Source organism: Physeter macrocephalus, chromosome 1 (assembly GCF_002837175.3).
Source record: "Physeter macrocephalus isolate SW-GA chromosome 1, ASM283717v5, whole genome shotgun sequence".
Taxonomy (NCBI): Eukaryota; Metazoa; Chordata; class Mammalia; order Artiodactyla; family Physeteridae; genus Physeter; species Physeter macrocephalus.
In genome coordinates this window covers 33,705,910-33,715,696 of record NC_041214.2, presented here as the reverse complement: position 1 = coordinate 33,715,696, position 9,787 = coordinate 33,705,910, and the positions used below count along the sequence as shown (strand labels likewise).

The 9,787-nt window shown below is 59.6% G+C and overlaps 1 protein-coding gene across 3 annotated transcripts in view; it reads right to left on the bottom strand.

Annotated features, from left to right (window-relative positions):
- The window catches only part of AMOTL2 (angiomotin like 2), a 17,602-nt gene extending 8,068 nt beyond the window's left edge, over positions 1-9,534 (bottom strand). For 2 of the 3 annotated variants that reach the window (XM_007119347.4, XM_024131861.3), the window contains exons 1-5: positions 9,347-9,534; positions 5,980-6,774; positions 2,951-3,248; positions 1,774-1,918; positions 1,316-1,408 (exon numbers count right to left, since the gene is read on the bottom strand). In XM_007119347.4, coding sequence (XP_007119409.2) covers positions 1,316-1,408; positions 1,774-1,918; positions 2,951-3,248; positions 5,980-6,713 — 1,270 coding nt within the window. In that variant the 5' untranslated portion in view covers positions 6,714-6,774; positions 9,347-9,534. The remainder of the gene's footprint in view (positions 1-1,315; positions 1,409-1,773; positions 1,919-2,950; positions 3,249-5,979; positions 6,775-9,346) is intronic. The other variant, XM_007119346.4, reaches the window with a different exon arrangement.
- Positions 9,535-9,787: the final 253 nt, after the last annotated feature.

The following is a 9,787-nucleotide window of genomic DNA, read 5'->3' as shown; positions in this document are numbered from 1 at the left end:
CGGACTCCCAACGGGACGCCCGGGGCCGTCCCCTCCCCCCTCTCCCTCACCTCCACCACCTCCCTCCCAGAGACCCTAAGTCATCGCCTCCCGCCAGTACAGCCCCGCCTGACCCTGCCCACCCGCAACCCGCAGCCCTTCAGTGCTGGGCTCCAGTCGGCCCTGTCCAGGGCCGAGCCCTCCTTGAGCAGGGAGGTGCTGCCAGCACAGCTCAGCCCTCAAGCTGCCCCTCCACTTCTGGACACCCCCTAAGTATCCAGCTTCAGCACAGTAGGCTTTCTGATGAGTTCCTCCTTCCTCGAAGCCACCCTCGCCCAGACACCAGCCGCCCCCACTCCACTCCTTTGCAAACACCCTAACACCACTACAGCACATAGTAAGAGCATACAGGAGGAGTTTAATAAATAACTGCCTCTCTGTCTCTTCTGACTGCTGCAGCTTCTTCCTACTGCTGAGCTCGGGGCTCCCTTTGTCCTCCCCCTTCCTCCAAACTCCCTGCTCGCACCTCCACTTGAGCTATCCTACTGCTTCTTCACCTGTCGCCTGCTCCCCACCCTGCTACCCCACAGAGCCCCTCTCTCAGGCTGCTGGGGACCTCCTCAACTCACCTCGCCTCCAGGGCCAGGCCACCCTTGTTCCCTGGAATCTGGGGTGGGAAGACCCTGCTCCTTCCTCAAGCTCACCGCCTCTCTTGACCTCCCTGCCCTGGCACCTTCCTGACCTGTTCCTGCTGTGCTCCACGCCAGCCAGGGGCTCAGCACAGCTGTACTAGTGAACAAATGAGTGACTGAATGGATGAGTCAACAATGAACTCATCTATTCTTCAAGAAGCCTCTGACCACCTGAGCCCCTTCTTTGGGCTGTCCTGTTAGTTAGGCTCCATTTTTGGCTGGTGCCTCCACCTGTTATGGCCCAGCCTCACCATGATCCCCAGCTTCCCGCGTTCCCCCTGGGCACCCCCTGGGAGACTCACACTCTTCCTTCTCTCTCACCCCACCTGTCTCCAAGGCTCTCTGGCCTCCCCCGTGCTTCCGAAGGACACCGAACCGACGGTCAGCACCACAGGTCAGCAAACCACAGCTCCCCAGCTATCCCTCTGGATCCACTGATTTCCCCAATACACAGAGAACCAAATCTTGTTCCTCTTCAGAAAACTACCCCTCCCCCAGGTCTAGTCCACTGCTGGGTGCGTAGTAGGCATTCAGTAAACCCAAGCTCCAAGCACTGCTTTGATAGAGGAGGCCGATCCTCCCTGTCCAGAGAGGCTGTCCTGGCCACACCTCTGGCCAGGCTCCTGAGTGGGACCCCTACTCACTTTGAGCCAGCAACTTGGCCACCATGTCCTGACTGCCTGCCTGCGCTTCCTGCGTCTTGCTTGCCAGGCGCCGGTTTGCAGATTCCAATCTCTCTGTTGCAAATAAAGAAATGAGGTTTTAAGGAAACATGTTTGAATACAGGTGAAGCTGCCTGCTGGGGTGTCCCCTCGGTCCTATCTGTCGGGCTGCATTCTCCAGGTTGGGGGTGGGCTCATAGGGAAGCCCCAGGTCATCCTGGGCCACGTGGGTGGGAGCTCCACGAGGGGCCCTAAGGTCTAGAACACAGAGACAAGCATCTCTCTATCAAGGTGGCCCCCAAGGAGTCTCAGCCTAGTCCCCTTTGAGTCGATTTATACTATTATTGCAGAGGACAGAGATTCTGAATTATTCCCTGGAACAGGGGATCAAGTTGCCCGCAGGCACTCCCCACCCCTCCACCTGGGTGAGCTGTCCTCACCTCTCAGATCCCGGTTGAAGTCCTGCAGCCGCCTCATCTCACTGTCCATCTTGTTCCGCATGGTCTTCTCCAGGGCCTCCCGCTTGGAAGAGGCCCTCGTCAGGCTCTCGTGGGCCTCAGAGAGCCGCTGGATTTCGCTCTCCAGCTGCAAGAGGCAGACAGCAGAGCTGAAGGAAGGGGAGAGCTCCCAGGGGGGGAGTGGCGTCAAGATCGCCTCCACAGACCCCGGCTGATCTGCTATTCTCCATCAGAAAGGGTGAGAGAGGAGAGGATCAAAAGCCACAGCAAAAAAATCCACCTAGTTCTGGTGGGACGGGCTGCAGCCTGTAGCCTCTAGAGGTGGACCAGACTGCTGGAACAGGCAAGCGAGGGTCCCTTCAACTGTCCCAAGGTCCTGAGCAAACCCAAGGCCAGGTTCTCCGGAAGTGGCTGCCTGCAGCGGGACTAAGCGCAGCTTTCTGGGGCCCACTGTCCAGAAAGAAGCATCTTCCTTTTGTCTGGCTTCTACTGAGAAATCTGAGCACAATGGGCCAGGAGTGGGCACTCAGACTCCAACCATGGTCTGGAGGGTGGACTTATCTTGGACACCGCAGGATGGCCTCGGGAGGCCTGAGGCCACCTGCTAAGGCTGAGCGCACAGCTGGTAACCCTTCACTAAGAAGGGAGCACCAGACCCCAGCCTGAGCCACCTCTGCTTGGAGGATTTGCCTCTCCAGCCATCGCCATCCACCCCAGAGGGCCAGCCTGGCCCTGGCTGCCCCTCCCACTTGGCGGCTGGCAGGTTCCGCACGTGCTCCTCGCTGGCCTGTGATTCCAATAAGTCGCTTTCCAAGAGGAGGGGCTTCCTCTGTGGCCAGGGCTGGCCTGGAACAGACTTGCTGTTGTGTGGGGGATACAAAGGGCTCTCTGTGGGAGGTGTCCACGGGAGGGGGTGTGTGCAGGGGAAGGGTGCGAGTGTGAGGGAGCCGTGAATGGGCTCTTTCTAATCACCACTGGGCAGCAGCTGCTCACGCTTCAGGCCTGCTGTGCCGGCCGCTCCCCAGCTGTCTGGAGCCAGCCAGGGAGGGTGCACGAGGGATGGGGGTGGGGGCTGAGGGTCGGCTGAGAAGCCCAGCCAGGCCAGCCCCGTCGGGGTCCCTCCTTCCCCCTGCCCCTGCGAGGCCCCAGCAGGGCCTACCTTCTCGATGCGGCCGGCCTTCTCCACCGAGCTCTCCAGCTCCCTCTTCAGCCTCTCGTTGTCCCTCTGCAGCCTGGCATTCTCCCTCAGCACAGTCTCCATCTGGACCAGGTGGGCACTGCCTGAGGAGGCCTGGGAGCTTGCTGGGGCCTCCACCCCGGGTAGGCTGAGGGAGCCTAGCGGGCCCTGGCTGAGGGGAGCCGGGGATGGGGGCGGGGGGTGCTCCTGGGGCTGCTGCAGGTACTGGTACTGCTGCCGCTGCTGGAGGAACACAGGGGGCACCTGGGCCTGCAGGATCCTGGGGAACAGAAGAGTAGGTGCTCAGAGACCGAGGAGCCACCCCGAGTCGCCCCAGCCCTCTTGGGCAGACAGCCTCCCCACAGCGTGAGGCGGCGACTGGTGGGGAAGGCCTTTCCACATGGCGTCCCCAAGACCTTCAAGGGCCAGGGGAGCAGGGCTGGAGGGGATTAACATGAGCATGCTTACTTCACGCCCAGCTTCACTGGGGCCGAGGCCTTGGGGTTCAGGCTGAGCAGTCCCAGCAACCCGAGCTTAAATAAGAGATCTTGAAAAGTGCACTCTTGACCCTTCTCATCAACAGAAGGCTCTTTTTGAGTCTGGAGGTCACATCCATCATGACTGAACACACAAACTTCCAGGCCCCTGGGCCACTTGGTGTCTGTTCCGGCCCCTGGTGTCAGGCCCTGCGCTCACACTCACTTCTTCTCCCTCCTATTTTGGGTCCCGTCACCCCTTGAAGAAACATTTTTAGAAGACTGCAGCTAAGGTTAGAGCGGCGAGACAGATGTCAAGGGTAGAGTCTGGGCTCCAGAGTCTGACAAAATAGGCATTCAAACTCCGGCTCCAGCGTTTAAGACCACGGTGCGGCAGGACTCTGCTCAATCATGAGGATAAGGTTCTCAGCCTCAAGGGGGTTTGTGAGGCTACATTTGCCTGGCAGAGTGCTGGGCCTGCAGTGGGCGTTCCCACAATGACGGCCCATCCTCCGTCTCTCCTAGTGGAGACCGCAGCTTACTCTCTGCTCAGAGAGTAAACGTGACCCAAACACTGGATTTTCTGGGGCGTAGTGGTTGCCTCAGGACTCTGACAATAGCCTGAGTTTAGGGACAATGTCCTACTGGTGTAACGTCAGCCTCAGGGCCCCATGTCAAGGGAAGGAGCAAAGAGCAAGAGGCCTGTGGGGTCACAGAGCCTTTCCGGGGCCTTGTGGCTCTAAGTGTAAAAGAGCTGATGGTCTCAGTTTCACCAGGAACTTTCCCAAGTCCCGGAAGCCCCACATGAGTCCATCACCTCAGTACCCATGCCTGCCCTTCCCCTCATCCCTCCCCTTCATCCTTCCCCCTCCAGACTCTGGCTCCCCTGCCCCTCTTATGACCCTAGGCTATAAGAACAGTCCCTGCCCCCAGTTCCCGGAAAGCAAGCCTCATGGGATCAGCCAAAGGAGAGGCTGGCAGATGTATTTCTCTTACTGCCCAAGGTAGAGCTTCCAGTGAGAGCTGAGAGTCCCCACTGGAACGTGCAAACTCTCCCTGTGCTGCTAAATGTGGCATCTTGGGGTTGCTTCTTGAAATTGCTCCCCCTGCCCTGGGCCAGGCAGACACAAATGGCATTCTTTGGGGATGACTTGGCTCTGAGAAAGAATAGAGCCTCCTTTCCTTCACACTTGCTCTCCCTTCCCCTGTTCGCCCCTCCCCCTCCCTCTTTTTTTGTTCTCCTGCAAACAGTCTACTTCCTTTCCACGATATTATCTTTTCCTGACAGGGCTCAATAAGGCTGGTCCAAGAGAAGAAACCGCGACTCAGCTTCCGAAACTCTCCCAGGACGGTGCCCTGAGAAAGGAGATAAGGTAGGGGGGCCTGGGAGGTGGAGGGTGGCAAAAACCCACAGGCTCCATCTTCTGGTGCCTTCATTCCAAGCTATCACGTCACTCATTTCTCGAGAGCTAAGAAAGGCATCTTTCCCGGGAAAGGGCACACAGTGGGAAAGTGGGTGACTAAATGAGGACTCAGCAGGCATGAAGAGAACCAGACTTGGACCTTGGGCCATCAGAGGAAGAAGGCGTCTGCAAACCTTCAGGCTCCTCTGGTGGGGCTTCCTGGACCGCTGTGCGGGGGAGATGCAGGGCGTGTGAAAAGGGCGGGCGTGTGTCAGCTTCTCAGGAGAAGGTGCAGGGCCAAGCGAGAGCCTCATTTCTAGGAACCCTATTTCTGCAAACTATCTGGGCTTCCTGCCCCTCCCGGGCATCCCTACTTCCATTCTAGCCTCTAGAATCCATCCTCTACATGCAGCAGAGGAACCTTTTTAAAAAGGTAAAAGCCAAATCGCATCCTCTAAAGCTTCCCTTCACACTGAGAATCAAACACTAAGCCCCCCCAGCAGCTTCTCCGGAGCCTCCACAGAAAGGGGTTCACCTGGACCAAGAACCTCTCCCACTCCAGGCTCCAGCCACATGGACCACACAGAAAAACATGAAAGGAAATGAACGGTAGGGACAGGGCAGCTCCCGCCCCGGTGTAGGAGCGGGGAGAGGTCCCTAAGGAGGCCATCTGGTCCTTTCTTCCTGCCTACAGTTAGGAATGCCTCCCAGTAATCACAGAAAGCAAACATGTCCACTTGTTCTTAGAAACCTCCAGAGAAGGAGGTCCCACCTTCTTCCCACTTAACTTGGAAACAGTTTGGCAATGATTCCCAACCCTTGTCTTTGCGAGTTCTTTCTGAAACCCAACCTTTAACCCCCTGCTGTAATTCATAGCCTCTGAGAACCCTAGTTACTCAACTGCTACAGCCAATTAGACAATGGTGTCCACCTCCAAATTAAAGCAAGGGAGGCCGCTAAGTTCTCATGTGACCCTGGCTAAATCCCTCTTTCCTTCCAGCATTAGCTCCCATCTCGGGAGGGAGAGGGTATCATCGGCCTTCCTCTGGAGCTCGCCAGGCTTCTGAGGCTCTTCACCCTGGGAGAACTACGCTGGAAGCCAAGAGCTTGAAGACCGAGGTTGGGCAGTTACCTTACTTCCGCATGCTGGAAGTGCGGGCTGCCACGGGTGCGGTACCGCGGGTCGGTGACAGCGGACGTGGTCTCATGAGCTAGCACGATGTGTGGGTACTGAGGTGGAGGTCCGCGGGGCTCCGGGCCCTCGGCAGGGGCGCCCCTGGGCAGGGGTCCCTGCTGGTTGCGGGCCAGCTGGGGGAAGCTGTGGGAGGCGCTCATGTGGCTGGGGGTACGGGCCCCGTTCCTCTCCAGGGACAGCTGCAGGAGCCGCTCGCTCAGGGAGCGCACGTGCCCGTGCCTCAGCTCACGCAGGGCCTCATCCTGCCTCCGACTGCCACCCGGGGCCCCGTGGGGATCCCGGTCCCCCATATGTGGCTGGGGCCCCGCCTGCTGGGCCGCATAGTACTGCGAGTGGGCTTTGGCCTCCTCATAGGTGGGCAGCTCCTCGCCCTTGCAGGGCTGTGGGCACAGCCGGTAGAGGCTGTTCTCTGCCAGGTGGGTCTCGGTGCCCTGGTGCTCCTGGCCCTGGGGCTCCTGCCTTGTGGCCTGCTGCAGCACCTGACTGTCCTCGGGGGCCACGATCTCCAGGGGGGCCTGGGGGCTCCCTGTGCCCCCAGCCCCAGCCCCACCCCGTAGGGCCTGCTGCTGGATGGCCAGCAGCGTGCGGGTCTCGGTCAGGTTGCCATAGCGCAGCTGCTCCTGGATGAGGCGGTGCAGGACCGTACCCGAGGAGTCTTCCAGTGTCCTCATGCTTCCTGGGCTTGCACACCACCGCCTGGACAAAGGCCAGCGGCACCTGGCCCCAGAGCACCTGGGAGGAGAGAAAGAAGACCACTCAGTGTGAGCACATGGGAAAGAGGGGGACTTTCCATTACTGTCTGGTCGAAGGCATAATGGTAAAGAGCAAGGCTTTGGAGGGGCACACAAGCCTGGGTTCAACTGCCAATGCTGCCATCTACTGATTAAGGCAAGTCCCTTAACTTCTGAGCCTCAGTTTCTCCATCGGAAATATGGAAAGAATAATGCTAGCCTCACGGAGTTGAGAATTAAAACAGGCAATGGCTGTTGAGCTCCTGGTGTACCGTAAATCCCTGGCAAAGGACTGCCATTATAATCATATTCATGGAGACTTACTGTGCCTAGAGAAAAACACCAGTAACCTAGACACCAGGAACCTTGGCCTCCTGCAGTCAGCTTCCCATCAAACAGCCTGATGAGAGACTCTAGCGCAGGCCTAATTCAGCTCTAACCACTGAGCCTTCCAGTCCAGGGGTGGACAGGGCCCCAGTTTATTGGCAGGTGATAAAGAATGAGTCCAGCCTGGTAGAAGCCCTAGGCAAACAGCTCCCAGGACCCTCTAGGATGAAGCATGCCTGAGCGCTGGCCTTGGCACAGCTAACTCACCACCCTTTACTCTGCTGAGCCCTCCCTGTCATGGGATGACCTTGGCAGTCACTCTGCAAGGTGAACAGGAAGAAGGAAAAAATGCATCTGGATTGGTGAATAAGGGATGAAAGAAGAGAGACTATAATAGGACAATGGTTTTGTGAGATGAGGCAAAAAGGTGCCACCTATCAAGGTTTGTGGGCCAGTCACATAGTCTGTGTGCTGACAGTAAGTGCACACGTGCTCCAGGAAAAAAGAAAGGTTTGGCACGATGTCTTCGATTTTATGATTACCACTCCCAGCTACACACACACTTGCTCCTTGGGAGTGCCCTGATGGCCCTCTAGGCACGCAGGGGATGATGGGCCCTCAGCATCTTGACATCGGTAACACCACTTGAGCCGAATGAAGAAGTAAGGGAGCGAGCGGGGAGGCTCTTGGCTGCAGGGACCTGGGGCTGGGGGCTCTGAGCCTAAACGGCAGGAAGACTATATCTCCTGCGGAAGGTGTTCCCTTCTGGGCCTGGGCTCCCAGTGTCTCATGGCCTGGCAGGCTGCCCACCTCACCCAGCTTCCTTTCCACAGCCTCCTCTACCACAGACCTCCAAACTAGGATTCAGGGAAGACCAAACAAAACCCACACCTCCGGAGGTCCTGTGTGCATGGGAGGAGGACAGTGGGAGGAACGCAGCCCCTCCTCTGCCCCAAAACTAGCCCCAGTGCCCTGCTCCAGTTAGGGCTTGGCCGACTGGCAGAGCAGCCATTCCACTCCCTCCTCCCAGCTGCCCAGAACCGGGCAGAGGGAGATGCGTCTGGAGGGTACTCTGTATTCATCCTTCCTGGCACCCCCTCATTCCCCCCGCCCCAAACACACAAGGAGGGGAGATGCAAGACTCTAGAGCTACCCGAGGCAAAACAAACCGGAATCAATTCTCCCTAGCGTTTCATCCACGGGGCATTCCTAAGTTAATCACTGTCTGGGCTGACTGCAGCCGAGGAGGACCGGAGAATGCAGCTTTCCGGACAGATTCCAGGCCCTGTCCCCACCAACAGTGTGCCTGGGTGCAGGGAACACCTCCCGCGCCTCTCATCCCGCGTTTGTCCAGGTCAAGCCCCTCGGAAGCACATTCTTTCAGCTGAGCCGTTACTAAAATCTGCGCCCGCGACCCGGGTCGTGCACCCCTGCTGCACTAGCGCGCCCGGATCTCTGAAACACCCTCTTCTAAGCAAGCACGCAACTCCGGCCTTTGCCTGGGCTCACGCTCGCCTAAGGAACCAAAGCGAGGGTCTCTAAGACCGCACCCCATCCCGCCCTACCCGGACTGCTGGCTGACTACGAGCACCCGGTGCCCGCCGCTGCGCCGGGAGCGGGGTGGACGACGGTAGCCCGTGGTCCGGAGAGATCTTTAAGCGTCGTGAAGCCGCCTCCCTCCCTCCCTCCCGAGCCCTCTTTGTTTTCCAAATGCTCCAGCGCTGACGTCAGCGGGCTGGACGGCAAGCTGCATTCTTTCTAAGTGAGAGCCAGACCGTGGCTCAAGAGAGGATTTTCCAAGGAAGACAAAGAGGAATTCTTGGGCTAGTTGGGGGGCAAAGACACCTGTAACCCCTACCTAACCAAATCAGCCCCCAGGGCGCTGCAAACTGAGCTCCAAGGGGCGCCTTCCGCCCAGATCCGCATCCCCTGGCGTCCCTTCTTCCCGACCCGCGACCCCAAACACCCACTACGTTCCCCCAGAGGCTGCCCCCTCCTCCAGCCCCAGCGGACCCGCGCGCCTTCGAGAGACTCCAGGCGACCCGCGAGACACCCCCGGGCGGAGCGGCCCTTGCCCTGCTTCGCGGCTGCCGGGAAAGGCGCGCTGTGCTCTGGAGGACGCTGGGTCCGCTCCGCTCCCGCTCCCGCTCCCGGAAAAGGCCGGGCTGCGGCGGGGCTCGGGCTTCGGCTGGGGCGAGTCTCTGCGGCCCCGCGCGCTCCCCAAAGCGCCGAGCAGCCTTCCTTACCGGAGCGGCCCGCAGGTGCTCGGCGCGGTCAGACCCGACGACCCGGCCCGGCCCGGCCCGGTTCGCTCAGCGCGGCGGCTGAGGTGTGCTCTCGGCCGTGGCGCCGACGCTCTGGCCGCTTGGGCCCCAGCACGCAGCCCCAGGGTCGGCCAGCGCCAAAGGCGGCTGCTATGCCAGGAATGTGAGAGTTTCAGGTTCCCCCTCGGGATCAAAGCGAACCACAAATAACCTCGCAGCGCGCCGCCCTCCTCCGCCCTCCGCCTCCTCCCGCCCCCTCCTCCCCGGCCCCTCCTTCCTCCGGGGAGGCGGTGCTGAGGCCCCGGAGGCCCCGGCCTCCTGGACTCGCGGCGACCCTCCCCGGCCTGCACCCACTCCTCTGCCTTCGGAGCTGCTGGGGACCGAGTCCAACTTGGCCCCTTACCTCCTCCAACCACGTCCCTG